The sequence below is a fragment of the Platichthys flesus genome, chromosome 17 (genome assembly GCF_949316205.1).
Source record: "Platichthys flesus chromosome 17, fPlaFle2.1, whole genome shotgun sequence".
NCBI lineage: Eukaryota > Metazoa > Chordata > Actinopteri > Pleuronectiformes > Pleuronectidae > Platichthys > Platichthys flesus.
Genome location: NC_084961.1, coordinates 2,997,464 through 3,012,937, shown reverse-complemented (window position 1 = coordinate 3,012,937; position 15,474 = coordinate 2,997,464). Strand labels below are relative to the sequence as shown.

The window sequence follows — 15,474 nt, the reverse complement described above, 5'->3', positions numbered from 1 at the left end:
AATCACTATAACTATAATAACTATAAAACTCTTTCAGCTGGAGGAACAAGAACAGCAGGACAAGGAGGGAATGATATTATTATTATTATTACATAAGGGTATTTGTTATCAATTTATTTATTGATTTGATCAGATGTCAAATAACTTACACGTCTGAAACACTGACAAACGAATGGTAACAAGCTCTTTAGATCCAGTTTGAGATGAAATTCCCTCAGTAGAGTGAAAACCTTCCAGTGTGTTGACATAATTAACGTCAGCTGCTCTCGACACTAATCCTCTGCTCGAGCTCGAATCCCATCTCAGTTACAGCATCTCCACTGGGTCCTCTCCGACCAGTTCAGACCACAGCAGGGTCACTGGGAAATTCTAATTAATTCAAAAGTTCTCTGTAGAGTCAAACAGCTTCTCACAAGACGCCTGAGACACAGGAACGACACCGACTACATGGTTTATCATCAGAGGGGATTTGGACTGGGTGAAGGAATGTGGCCTCGTCTGACCAGCGACACGGAGCTGGAGGTCGGAGCCGTTACCCTAACCCTAACCCACACAAACACACACACACACACACTCACAGACACACACAGCATGCACTCAGTATGTTTCAGCTGCACATGTGAGCAAACAGAGGTCGTCTGACAGACTCCTGTGAAGTAGCAGACAGGTGAGAGGATTGGATCATGTTCAGTAACAGTCCTGTTGGCAGTGAACTGTGGGTCAGAGGGAAGGTGTGAACATACGTGGAGATAATAAATGAGCGTGTCCTCTGTCAGTGGAGGTCATCACGGCGAGAGGTCATCAAACTGAGAGAACCTCACACTGAGAGAACCTCAGACCCAAAGAGAGAACCTTAGATACACTGAGAGAACCTCACACTGAGAGAACCTCAGACCCAAAGAGAGAACCTTAGATACACTGAGAGAACCTCACACTGAGAGAACTTCTGACACACAGAGAGAACCTCACACACAAAGAGAGAACCTAACACAGACTGAGAGAACCTTACACACACCAGGAGAACCTCACACACAATGAGAGAACCTAACACACACTGAGAGAACCTTACACACACCAGGAGAACCTCACACACAATGAGAGACCCTCACACACACCAGGAGAACCTCACACACAATGAGAGAACCTCAGACACACCAAGAGACCCTTAAACACACGAGAGACCCTCACACACACCGAGAGAACCTCACACACACCGAGAGAACCTCACACACACCGAGAGAACCTCACACACACCGAGAGAACCTCACACACACAGAGAGAACCTCACACACACCGAGAGAACCTCAGACACACAGATAACCTCAAATAACCCAGACTGTAAACGACCTGAACCACATTAAGGCCTGTGTGGATCATTTTAAGTTAACCAAGAAAACCCTTGTGATTAAAAAAGATGTTGTCTTCATTTTAGAAAACACGAGACACCTTCAGGGAACAAGTTTCATCTCTATAACAACACTCTGTTCATGTCTCAGTCCATTTATTCATTTTAGTCCGTGACTGAAACTTTCCTCTGGAGCCACACACGCACACACCCACACAAACGCACACACACACAGTTTACTGCAATTCAGAGAGACTCAATCAAGATCAATGAATAAAGGAGAAAACTTCAACTTCAAATCCCACATTCTGCGTTTAACAGATTCATTTGTCTGATTCGTATTAAATGGTCGTTAACTTGTTCTGCAGGTTTACTAATAACCAGATGATTGACAGCTCACAGCGAGACGACAGCACATTTAGAATTGAAGTTATGACCCGTTTGACTTCACGAGCTGCGTTCAGTGAAGCAGACAAACAGAAACCGGAGTTCACACACACGCACAAGCTTGTGTTCATTAATTATGAATGGACACAACCATGGCCGACAGAACTGCAAACCTGGACCCTGATTATTATCTTCTGACGCTCAAAAAGAAAACTTAACGTTTCCTTTTCCATTAAACCGCAAAGAGGAATCTTGTTTTTCCCTTTTCACAACTAGTAGACTGATGTAAAATAGAATAATTCCTCATCTGTGTATGTGTGTGTGTGTGTGTGGGGGGGACTTTCTGTGTGCACAAGGTGCGTGCATACGTTCATTACTATTTTTGAAATTGAGGTCAAGTTGCATGAAACTGATCTGATGCACTGGAAGTGAAGTGTGGAGGGGGTTTGTGTGTCTGCAGCGATTCGCATGACAAACTTATCGCTTCTCTTTTAGAAGTGAAGCCTGTGGGTATTCACACGTGCACGCACACACACACACACACTCTCACACACACACACACACACACACACACACACACACACACATACACCCATGTCGCCATGATTTCAGAGGAACGATATTTACTCAAACCACTCCACCAGAACGGAAACTTTCTAAATCTTAAACCATAAACCCTTAAAATTATATCTATATATATAATCAGATTTGCTTTTCATTGCTTCGTCATTGGAAAACCAAGTCCCCATAAAAAGAGTGTGTAAATAGATGTTACACAACACGTGTACTGTGCCACACACACACACACACACACACACACACACACACACACAGCAGAGTTCAAGTGCTGCAGGCTCCCTGATGTGTTTGCTTGTTTAAGGGAGTTTTTAAAGAAAGGGAGTGGGACGGTGGATCCATCTCAAATCTACCTGTTATCACAGACGCCCACTGCATAGAGCAAACAGATGAGATCAGCTCAAACAAAGACTCGTTGTCCTGTTGAACCTGAAAGAAATTCACCTGAGAGCAAAGATTCTTAATTATCTGCACCGAGGAGTGTATCAGTTGTTTTTGTTTATCCATTTGTAAAACTGCAGGATGGATAAACACGCAACTTTGTGATGTGGATCCACGATTTGTCTTTAACATTGTAAGATTTTGAGGATGTTTTTCAACTCTTTCATTTGATTTCTCTGAATAATTCCTGGAGCACTCATCTTCAGGGAACTTTATGAGTGTGTGTTATTTGGTGCAGATCCAAATAAAAATCAGGATCTGGTGAATTCTGATTTGGTTTCATGAGGGAACTGAGTGACGCAGTAGTTTCTATTTGATTTTACTTTGAATGAGCAAAGCTGTGAATCCCCTCATGAATCATCTTCCTTCTCTCCACCTGCGCTGTTCCATTTATTTTCCTTCACTTCATAATTAAAGTTAATTTGATCACAAGCTTTCACTCAGTTTAAGTTCCCACTGGTGATCGCCTTTGATTTTCTGATGACATTTATCTTTCCCACAGCAAAACTTCTTAATGGAATTCATGCTCGAGGTTGAGATCAGCTGAGGTCAAGTTCACCTGAGGTCAAGGTCACCTGAGCCTGAGACGAGGTCAGATGAGTTGTTAGTGAGTGGAGGTAGTTCCTGTATCTGTGGGAGTCTCCACCCTGATAACAGAAGAACCTCAGGAGATGATCCCACGGAGAGACATCAAACACAAGCAGCATCATAAACAAGCTAAATGTCACAAGTCCTGCATCCAGAATAACTTGAGGACTCCAGAGACAAACTCTGCAGTGAGTATTTAAAGTAGAGCTGCGTGCTTCACATTAATAGATCTGTTCAACTCTGATCTACACACATGCACCACATCATTCACACAGCGGCTGCTATAACTTACTCAACTGGTTATAACAAGTGTCTTTCATTTATTCTATATGAGATTCAGTTAGTGGAGCAGTTGCCAATTATTTATGAATTATATTATATTATATTATGCTATTTTCTATTTGTCAAGTGTCTAAGAGAATCAATCACTGCAGACGGAGGCCATAATCATTTCAATTATGAATTATATATTTCAAATATATTGAAAATTATCATTAAATGAGAAATTCAAATTCATGTTTTAGTCAACCTGATTCTCTTCTTCCATTATGACCCTCAGGTTTGTAGAATTCATATATCAGCTTCACATCATGAGAAACAGCAGATGAAAAAACAACCTTTCATCTCCTGTACTCGCCCAGATCATGTCCAGACTTTCCTCCGGAGGCACAAGCGTCTAGAACAAACAGCTTCTCGTCAGAAACCAATTAAAACAAAGAGAAACAGGAAGTGAGAACTTGGCCGAGGTGGACGTGGGCGTGGAGCGTCGGGCCGGTGCCAGCGGGGCCCCAGCGGGGAACGCCACCCTGCACGGTGAAAGGCACAGTGGGCAGCCACATGGGAAGAAAAGGACTCAACTGGGGGGACTGGATGAAACAGAGCTGTTCCCATCACACTGAGACCAAGATCCAGCCCAGTCGTCCTCACTGGAAATGGAAATTATGCTTTTCTGATTTGTTATTTTCAACCCTGGTGCTTCTCGTGCAGCCTGATTCAACCCAGCAGTGTTTTCTGAAATGGATAAACACCACCACCTCATGTTAGTGTTGGTGCAGACACGGTCAGGTGCATGTTCTTCTCGTGTGCCACATTGTTGGCTGGCAGCTCCTCTGTTGGACCAGTGCCGTCCAACTAAAGACCACATGTCTCAGCGCCCTGCGTCCACGCTGTCCAGCTAATCCCTCGTAAGAAGAAAAGTCTTTCAGGTCGAAAACTGAGGAGGAAACAAAACTCCTCTTCTGGTTTATTACTTCCAACGGCTCCAACTACAACAACAACTGGACCCCGAGCGATTCATCAGCTGGATGATCAAAATCAGTCGATATGAGCCTGACACAGACATGCAGGTGTCAGCGTTTGTTTGCCTATAAGAAACTTTATATTATATAGAATAAATGATGTAGAAAATATCTGGAAAACCCTGAAGCCATCGCTGCTACAGCACAAACAGCTGTTCACACGTTTCCTCGAAGTTGTCAATGATGGTCAATGTCACTGAGGCTGTCGAGTCCCAGCTGCTGCCACAGAGCGCTGCCGGGCACCTGTTAATCCGTCCATCCATTGTCTGCTGCTTATCTGGGATCAGGTCACAGAAGGAGTTTATCCCGGACGTCTCTTTCCCAAGGCGGTCCCTGGCCCTGGGTTCAGTCTCCTCCCTGCTGGGGTGTGCCCGGTTAAACCTCCAGAGAAAGGCGCCCAGGTTGCCTCCCAAAGAGATGCAAGAACCTCCTCACATGCATAGTGTCGCACCAAATTCAACACTGCACTTCCTTTGGCCCTTTACAATACACATGCCAAGTGTGAAGTTGAAGAGATGAACGGTTCTTGAAATGTGAGAGACACATACAGACATTTGTGGAATCAGTGGACAGATAACGTCCGAGCATCCGAATCAGAACTCTCCAATATCGGCCCCGAAACATCTTTATCGCTCGGACTCTGATAATAACAAAGACCTCAGGTTGAATGTTGTGATGTCCGACGACCTCTGACCTCACCACAGAGTCTTCTTCTCTCCTTACCCTTCACTTCCTGGTCAAACATCTCCCAAAGCACATGAAGCTCACACGCCCACCTCCAATTCAAACACACCCAGCTCCAGTCACACAGCAGAGGTGGTGGTTACCTTTATACTTCTCTCTGACGCTCTCATAGGCCTGCACATAGTCCTGCTCCTCGGGCAGCCGCTGACTGGGGTCAAACATGGACATGGCTGATTCTGAGTGAGGGTCTGGGTTACCACCTTCCTCTCTCTCTCTCTCTCTCTCTCTCTCTCTCTCTCTCTCTCTCTCTGCAAACTTTCTTTCTAACTTTCCAGCAGCACTGTGCTCGCCCCCCCTCTCTCTCTGACTATGTGATAGAACCCCTGCTGGCTGTCTGTCCCCCTATATCCGTCCGTCCCTACCTTCGCCCTCACCCACGTATTCCCTGTAAAGCCGGGGGTTTGATTCCCAACCACCACCACTCCCCTCTTCGGCTTGAGAAATACCCACAGACACACACAAACATATCAGACCCTCCTCTTAAAGGCACAGAGGCCAACATACACCACAAAGATAGATTCCAGTGGAGGCAGAGATACCACACACACACAGTCACAGACACACACTCACACACACTCGCTCAGGCCAACTCCCCCCAGATAGAGACACACATGGCCACCTCCATGAAAAAAACAAATGACAGAGCTGTGTGGGGTCATTTGAGTTCCTGCTGCTGGAGAAACTGGGGCACACTATCCTGTGATATCCACAGCTCCCTCCTCGTCTCAATCCAAGTTATTCTCTCAAAACACAATGACGACAGGCTTTTAGGTTCTAAGGCCAGAGGACCACACCTCCCAGTCCAGTGGATAGGAACCGGGTCACACAGAGGAAAGACAGAAACTCTAAATCCAACATCAAAGTGACGTCTTATACAGAGAAACTTTGATTTCTGAAGTTTTTATTTCACAAAAATAACAAAAAAAGTTCTTAAGTTGTTGTTTTTCTGACCTATTTACATTTTCCTCTAATTGCTATATGTATAAATAGTCATATTAAAGTTGATTGCTATCCATCAACTTTCCCTGCCTGCTCAAGTTTAGCTGAGGGAAACTCAAAATAAAATCAAATTCCAGACATTTACAGGAACGAGCAGAATGAAAGTCGATGCAATCGGTCAGATTCAAATCTCTCATGTTTTGTCTGTGGTTCCCTGACGGTGTAACGAGTCACCTGACGCTACAGAGCTTGTGTTAAATCTCCTTCTACAACTTCAACACCATTAAAACCCGAACCTGCATCGGACGGTGCATTTCTCTACCTGGACTCCGACACTTTGTCTTCTTGAGCAATGAGAGCGTCAGGGATCAAACCACCGAGGGTCAGGTACTGTATGTGGACGACACGCTCTACCTCCTGAGCCACAGCCACCCGACAAAAAGGCAAAAGTGAGTCAGGATTGATAGAATAAACTTTATCTCTACTTCACGTTTCTCTCCAGAGTAGATGTAGAGAGCTGAGTTGTACCTGTTGCACATTAGTTAATGCAACTTTGAAGTAGTAAGTGTACTGTGCAGTATACAGTATCTAGAGAAGTTCTTCAGAGCAGACCATATATTTGAATACCATGACTCCAGGCCTGACACAACAGCAGCACAAGCTCACAGCTTGAAGCCAGGAAAGGTCACAGCCGGAGCACATTTGTGTGTGTTATCATTTTCTCATACCACAGGGAGTTTGTGTTGACTCAGCAATCAGGGGAGAATATCTCATGAGCCCAAAACTGCAACTTGCTAAATTTAAAATAATAAATCTTCAAAATCAAGAAATCAAATCAAATATTTCAACATTGAGTCACTTGGAATAATTAAGCACAGGGTTTAAACTTCAGGCCGCACAGGGAAGAGCAGAGTTTCTCAACGAGGGAGTTACAACCTGGAAGTGATCAGATTCTAAAACTCCATCAATCTACACGATTTTGAGAGACTGAAATTATTCAATAAAAATGTTTCAAAACACCAAATGAACCCTGAACACTGAGGCCTCTATTGGAAAAATCCAAGCACGTGTCACAAGTGTATTTAGGTCATGACCACATCTACTCTTGTTAGTTATATAATGTTATTTATCTTTGGAAAAATTTGTAGTATTTACGAGTATACAACATTTACAGCATTTATCTACATGTTATATACATTTATGTCTGTGTGCTTATGCACCAGAGAGGAATTTAAATCTACAGTCCATAACCCAGTCCTCTTAAAAAGGTTCAGTCCTCCATGTTCACCTCCAGGTGGAATCATCCATGTGATATTTACACTTCTACACACAAACATGTCTTTACACACTCACAGCCCCCACTAGTACAGCGTTATTATCACATCTTATAAACTTTGGTAATCAAGCAGAATAAGATATTGATTTCAGTTTGGCCCTGAAATGATGAATTATCAAAATAAACGTTGTCAGGCTCCAGTAACAGTCACATTGATGGTTTATTTGTTGTTAATGGAGAAAACAACTCAGCAGTGACGGTGACGGACTCGTTGATGAACTCAGAGGAGAGAGCGTTTCATCGCCTCTCAAGCAAAACAACCATCCCTCTGTTTTCTCAGGGCCGACCACCAGATGGTGTCTGTCAGAGTTACAGCCTCACTTTTGTTTCTCTGACTTTGGCTCAAGGGTCTGTGGCTGTGGTGCTACCCCCCCCCCCCCCCAACACATACACACACGCATCACTGACACTTCATGTTCTCTGCTGTAACGAAGGGAAACAACAACAGCCCCCCCCTCCTCTCACTATTTACTCACTGTTAATGTGCCGTCACTGATTTGTGAGCTTGTCTGGTAACTTCCTTACAGGTTGGTTTCCTGAATACTAATATGTATTCAACAGTTCAGGGACAAGGTGAGGCAAAGTTATATATCACATTAATCATCAAGTACATTTACTGTGTCAGTAGTCACTCTGGTGACAGACAAAGCAGGAGCAGACATACTGTTTAGCCAACTTTATCAAATGCATTAAATGACAATACTTTGACTTTTTAAAGAATGCAAAAAAATGTATTGTTTGTAAGTAATATAAAATGTAAATAAGAGTGTTTACAGTGCAATAATTAAAACCACCAAATGTAAAAGTGGACTCAGGAGGAAGAGAAGGTCGTCCACTAACCAGAGGGTTGGTGGTTCCAGTCTTTATGCCCTTGGGCCAACACTGAGTGGCTATGTGTGGATGGTGTATAATAGACAAAAAAACTGTGTTTCTAGGCCCTGTAGGAAAACATGTGAAAGGATAATTTTTTTTAGAAAAGGTGTATGTGAATTAAAGCCATTTACCTATTAATCATATAGAGTAAATGCAAGATCTGGGTAGAAAATGTTTGAATTCCAACTGAATTACACTGAAAATAAAAAAAAGTCCTGTAACCATATTCCATATAACTAAGTGCATCAGGTCATTTTAATGTAGGAAGGATCAAAGTCAAAGAAAAACAGATAGAGTTCTAATGAGTCAGAGGACACATTCACAACTCTTTAATCTGGAGTCAAATGAATTAGGGACTGCACCCTAATCTTGATACTGGCCTCTAGTGTCCAGCAGGGATTACTACACAAACTCCTCTGTCCTTTCATCACTAACACAAACTGTTCCTTCCTGCAGCTGGACTCGTATCATCTGTTTACTGTGGAAACAATATTCTTCATTTGGAAACAGCTGTAAAGTCCTTGTCAGTCTTAAAACTGCAGCCACAGTGAAGACTGTAGGATGTAGAAATCAATATTCTGACGGAAACTGCACACGTTGAAAGCAGCGATGAATTATTTATCAGTCAGGTTCAGATTCTGTGATATTCTTCAGCTTTCAAAAATGTTCCTTGGAAGCAGCTCAACGTAAGAAAAGTAATACAGCAGGAAATTCAAACACCACCTTCCTGAAAAACGTACATTCAAATTTAAAGAATATCTCTCCGGAACAGAGAACATAATTTTAAGGGTAAGATATCTAAATGATGGTGAAAAATAAGAGAGTTGCAATAACATTCTCCTGCTGCTTCTTTAAATGTGAACGCTGGAAAATGTCCAGACCCACTTTTCCAGCTTAAAGGTTCAGTGTGTAGAATTAAGTGACATCTAGTGGTGAAGTTGCATGTTGCAGCTGAACACCCCCCACCTCACCCTCCTCTTCCAAACATGGAGGAGAACCTCTAGAAACCTTCAGTTGTCATAAAAACTGTAAAAGGTTCTTTAGTTTGTCCAGTTTGGGGAATGTAAAAAAAAAACATGGCTGCCCCGGTGGAGAGGACCCCTCAATTCCTGCCACTAGATCCTTTAAATTAAATCTTACACCCTGGACCTTCAGTGACGTCTCATTCAGAGTCTCTCATCAGCAGCTTGATAACAAACGTTCTCGTCTCATCTGAGGTTAAAGCTGCAGCTCGAACCTTGAACGTGTCTCACAAGGATCATGAATCAGGCCGGGCGGCGTCAGAGACATTTAGAAGAAATTAATCAGACACTGAGTCCAGATATCTCCTGAAGGGTCAGACAGTGCTGCTGCTGCCTGAGGAGACAATAACACCAGAGTCACCACTGCAGTACCCCACCCCATCAGATCAATAGAGACAACCAGCGAGGAGGAGGAGAGGATGGAGGGGGGGGGGGGGGGGGGGGGAGGTCAGTGTTTCTGTCTGTGGTTCCGAGGAGACGATGTGAACCCGACACCACAGGAAGTGATGAGTCAGCAAGTGGCATCATCCAGACCCTATACCTCAGTGAACAGAGGTGGAGCGGCCGCAGAACCAAGAGATGGTCTCAGGTGGATACAAACGCAGCTCGCAAGTTCGTTTCCCTCCCGGCTCTGAGGATAATGAGAGATTGTAATGCAATCGCAGACTGAAAAATGAATTCAGATGTGCAGCCACCTGATGCTCGTCTGGACTGATTGTTTCCACCGCATGTATTTTCAAATGGACTTGAAGTTTTACATTTTGTTGATTTGTTTCTAGCATAGATCAAACCCAGAGAAATCCCAGAAGTTAATACTGTACTGAGCAGCAGATAATACTTCTAAGTTGAATGTTGGCAGTGAGGGCGGCAGAGCATGAGCTCCACACTTAAGATTCTAAAAGTATAATCCCATTTGATCTGTGTAAATATTACAGTGACAAAGTGCACAGAGGAAACTCGTGTGTGACAAAAGTCCACGAAGCCAAAACAACAGGGAAACACATGGATCAGCTGAGCACATGAAAACCATCATGTGGACTCTCCCAACAGTAGCAGCCACAGACCAAACCATCACGATTACAGGGATTTTACAAAGACGTCCCTGAGCCAAAGTGACGACAGGAGCTTCCTTCTGAAAAGCTCTGTGAGCAGCAGCAGTGCATTCTGGGAACTTGCCTGCGATGCGGATGACGGCCCTCTCAGCCGGGTCCATCACTTCGCCGGACGCCGACTTGGACCTCTTCATGCGATGGTGCTTGGGCAGGTTCCAGGGCAGCGTGTCCCCGCGGGACGGAGACCAGCTGACGGAGCTCAGGTCGCTGGAGCTCTCCTCCGACGCAGCCCTGACCAGAGGCCTCCTGGTGGGCTTCACCTCCTCCATCGTCTGGAGGACATGAGGAGAAGAAAAGCATCCACATGAACTCACTTTTTTATTCCAAAACATTCCAAAATATAAAGTCCTGGGTCTCAAAACTGACAGATTCTCTACAACCATTGGAACTTTAACCACAAGTAGTAGAACAGGTCAAAACCCTTCCTCCTCCATGTTAGCTGATGAGACACTGAGGAATAAAAAGACTTTCCTCTGAAGCAGATTACAGTAGATGTACTTAGTTACTTTCTGCCAGGCTCAGTGCTGTGACTGCTGCGTGGAGAGAACCTGACTCGTTCAGGAGGAGCAGGAGGAGGAGCTGCTGCATGTATCTGAACTACGTCACCACGCTCCTGCCTCCTTTTCTGCTGAGTCACCATCCAGCTCACAGTGCGCTCCTCCACAGGGGCGCTGGCTGCACCGCCACCTCCTCTCTGATTGGACGGCAGGAGTCCCAGGAGGAGTCTAACAGAGCATCAGCTGCAGTTCACGTTCAGGTTGTCATTGATCTGCTTGCAGCCATTTCTCTTTGTTGCTGTGACTAAAACCTTTATAACACCCAAGGAGCCTGATCCACAGCTCATCTTCTGCATCTGATTCCTTCAGGATTTAAAGTCACCTGCTCAGGATGCAACAGTTCAATTAAATAAAACCTTAAAAAGGTGAAGATGAAACAAAGAATGGGCTCATGACAGCTGTTATGTGACCTAATTACGTTGTGGAAGTTTTCTCTTGAGGGAAACTTGTGATTGGCCAGTTTGAGTTCAGCTGATCCTCCGTGTGTCCGACTCATAACAGCGTTTACCTCTAAAAGTAGAGCAGCGACACATCGACTGATCCGGATGGAGTCGTGGGCATTTGGCCACAATTTGACGGGTCAGCGAACCCCCATGTCTGTCCTCCAGGGTGTGTGAGCGTGAAAATAGGCAGTATAAATAATAAATGCTTCAGTAAAGGCCGGGGATTGGGTGGTTTGAAAGGTTTGAGCCACGTGCAACGAGGGGAGTCATGTAGAAAATGTAGAGCTTCTAAAATAGGCCGTCACCCAGTGGAGGGAGAGACGTTTGCCCCGAGGCTCCTTTAGAAAGCTGCAACGTGTGAGTCCATCGTTGTCTCTCTGAAGGAATCATCACTGCACCGATCGGCTCAGTAACACAACTACACTACAGGAAGGAAGTGATAACACATTACAACTTGTCCAAAACCACTTCTCACCAAATCTGCTCAGAGGGAGAAGAGTTTAGCTCAATTTCTAGATTTTTGTTTTGGACTTTTAAGTTCTGGACTTGCTCCTCAGTACATTTCAGATCTTCGGACAACACGTGTGTCCCCAGTGAAGGTCGACCCTTCCACAGGAGTCAGGAGATCCACAACATCCTCTTTTAAATACTACATTTTAAAAGGTACTGATCCTACAACTATTTTTGTATTTGTGCTCTTTTGCTTTTTAACTCATTCCCATTGTTCCCATTCAAATCTGCCATTTTCCACTTGTAAAGCACCTTGTAACTGTTTTGAAAAGAGTGTATCATCATTATTGCATCACTGACTTGTGTACTTGTGTGTGGAACCTAGTACTGCAGAGGCAGAGGTTGTGTGTGTGTGGCTGAAAGCATCAGGGTGAGCTGCTTGTTACTGGGCAACCCTGAGGGGCTTCAGAGAGAATGCTGCTGAGGCACTGGACCTGGAACTGGGAGAAAGTTAAGTGTGTGTGTGTGTGTGTGTGTGTGTGTGTGTGTGTGTGTGTGTGTGTGTGTGTGTGTGTGTGCGTGTGTTCATATGAAAAGACCCTGACTCTCCTCCTCCTCCTCCAAACTGATGCACTCCTTCTTCAGTGGCGGTGCAGTTCATGAGCTGACAGACAAAAAGCTGCAGGGAACTCCCTCTGCTCTGAGTCAGTGTTTGACCTCAGCTGCGGTCAGGACACACCTGCACCGTCACAGGTTCGATGCCCTCACATCTGCACATCACCTGCAGTCTGCAGCGTTTTTTTAAGGACACACGTCATGTGATTAACAGCGTCAGCGATGCGGCAGAAACGTGCTTTAGAAATCCTCTGTACTCACGAGGGCAGGATCCGGGATCCGGTGCAGTTCTGGTTCGAGGAAAAACAAATGTCCGTTTCCTGCACCGCGCGCAGATTCTCCAGGTTCAGATCAAACTTGAGAGAGACACCATCCTCCTCCTCTTCATCCTCTTCCTCCTCCTCTTCACCCGCAGCAGCCGCGCCTGCGTCCTGCGGTGTCCCGCTCGTGCTGATCCGGTCCGACCAGGACTGGACTGATCCGGGCTGCAGGATGTGCGCGCTCCCTCTGCTCCAGCGACACGCACCGGGATGGAGATGATAGCGATATGCGTGTTCACGGCGCGCATGCATGTGAAAACGCACACTGCACTTTTTATGGATCAGCGCGTGAGGGGTAATATCCAGTGGTGGGATGTAATGAAGTACATTTACTTTAATACTGCAGTTATTTAGTATTTTTATCATGTGCATTTACTTTACTTCTTGTTTATTTTAGGGTATTTTCACTTTAACTCCACTACATATATATATATATATATATCAGTAAATATCTAAACTTTCTACTCCACATGTTCACACAGTTTTAATATCTTTGAAAGTCCCCAGCAGCCAGAGGGGAACTTGTCCCCTGATCCAATCAGATCCATTAGTTAATATGAAAACAAGCGTTCAGTAGCATCATGTGCAGATTCTTTATTAATATGACAGAGTCTGCATTATTCTTCTATTCCACTATATACGCAGCGGGCAAATTTAGTCACAATGTGAGAACTTGTAGTTTGAATACTTGTCCTGATATTTGACGACATTTCTGTCTTTTATTTGTTCTTTTACTTCATCAGTCAGTTTATCGTCCTTTAGATCAGAGGGTTCCCAAACTGTTCCGCCCCTGACGCCCAAAATAACAGCCCAGAGACAAACAGACCTTAATTATCCCAGAGGATATTGATTTGAGCTTTAGTTCCCAAAATATTATTATACTATGTATCATGTATCATATGATGCCTATAAGGTAAACTGCTGTAACAGATGCTGTAACTAATCTGTCATCATCACCTCAGGGGTCACGTCGGGACGAAGGAAATCAAAATACTTTTATATTTTTGGACAAAAAGGATTTTACATTTCTAACACCTACATGTCCCTGAAGTCAGGTGTATAGGATTCACAGGTTTAAAATGATCCTTAATCATTAGACCAGCTGGTTTTGACAAATTGTCAACATATACAAACTTTTAAACTCCACGTTTACATAATAAATTTACAGATAAAAGTGAAGACAACTGAACTTTGTGTGAAGCATCTTGTCATAGAAATGCACCTGAATAGTTTCCATTTGACTTCTGTCAAGATCAATGTACCAATGAACAATCAGTCAATTCTTCAACATAGAGAAAAGTAAAAGGACAAGTGTTGACAGAGACATTAGGAAGATTTAATCTCGATCGATTCATTCTATTCTCCACTTGTGACTGATCTGTTCTGATTTGTGTTTTTCAGGACTCGTGTTCACTCCGGGTCAAATTAAAAAGTGTCCTGCTGAGCGGTTACATCATCCGAGCAGCATGAATGACAGATTGACTGTTTGTGTGGCCTGTGCGACATGATTAGTCTCCCACTCGGTGGATGAATCAGGGCTCAGTCCAGCACTGAGTCCCCTCTTGTGTTCATAAAGGATTCGTGCCTTCGGTCCAGAGCTCCAGCGGCCGTGCCAGCTCTGTTCACATTGTCCCGAAGGTTGAATCTCATTGCTCAAGTGCTTCATGAGAGAGGAGCAGAGCGGCGAGGACGGTGAAGGTGACTCCAGGTCAGTTCAGACAAGTTCACTCACACTGGTAATAAACATAAATCCTTCACTTGAGCTGAATGAAGCTTTTCTGAATGGAGCTTTTGAATAATATATTAACCATCCAAGGTTCCGACTCACCACAAGACACAAGGTTATGAAATTATGCTTTTTGCTCCAGTAAAATCCACGAGTCTGAATTACATCAACTGCATTTTGAGAAAAATGTGTTTTATTCCCAAAGCCAAGGAGAAGCACTACACTACCCACAATCCTCAGGTGCAATGTTTTGTATTTCCACAGGCATCCGCTCGTACCACAGTGAACCAGTTCAAGTCACTATTGTCTAACTTTAACGACTCGGTGAAAGAACAAAAAGCTCAAATGCAATTAACTGAAAAAGCAACAACACTATAAAATCTGATGTTTCCCAAATGAACAGAGAGCATCACTTTGGAGCCTTGTTGGAAATAATCATTTAAATCTTTAAAAGAGGCCAAACTTGAACTTTATACCAGGAAATGAAGCCTTTAAAGACTCAGTGGAGAAACGTTCCTCACCTTCTGCTCTGGTCTCTCCTCAGTCACAGTTTCCATCCGGGCCTTGAGAGGTCGTCTCTTCCGTTTCCTCACCGCCGGACGAGGAGGCTCATGTCCAACGACAGCAGACTCCTTCATCACCTCCTTCACCTCCACCTCCGCCTCCTCCTCTAAGGGGACAGAAGCTGCCGGCTTCACTTTG

The 15,474-nt window shown here is 44.3% G+C and overlaps 1 protein-coding gene across 2 annotated transcripts in view; it reads right to left on the bottom strand.

The window, feature by feature from the left end:
• pleca (plectin a) overlaps nucleotides 1-5,765 on the bottom strand; it is a 68,908-nt gene extending 63,143 nt beyond the window's left edge. For both annotated transcript variants that reach the window (XM_062409687.1, XM_062409688.1), the window contains exon 1: nucleotides 5,463-5,765. In XM_062409687.1, coding sequence (XP_062265671.1) covers nucleotides 5,463-5,547 — 85 coding nt within the window. In that variant the 5' untranslated portion in view covers nucleotides 5,548-5,765. The remainder of the gene's footprint in view (nucleotides 1-5,462) is intronic.
• Nucleotides 5,766-15,474: the final 9,709 nt, after the last annotated feature.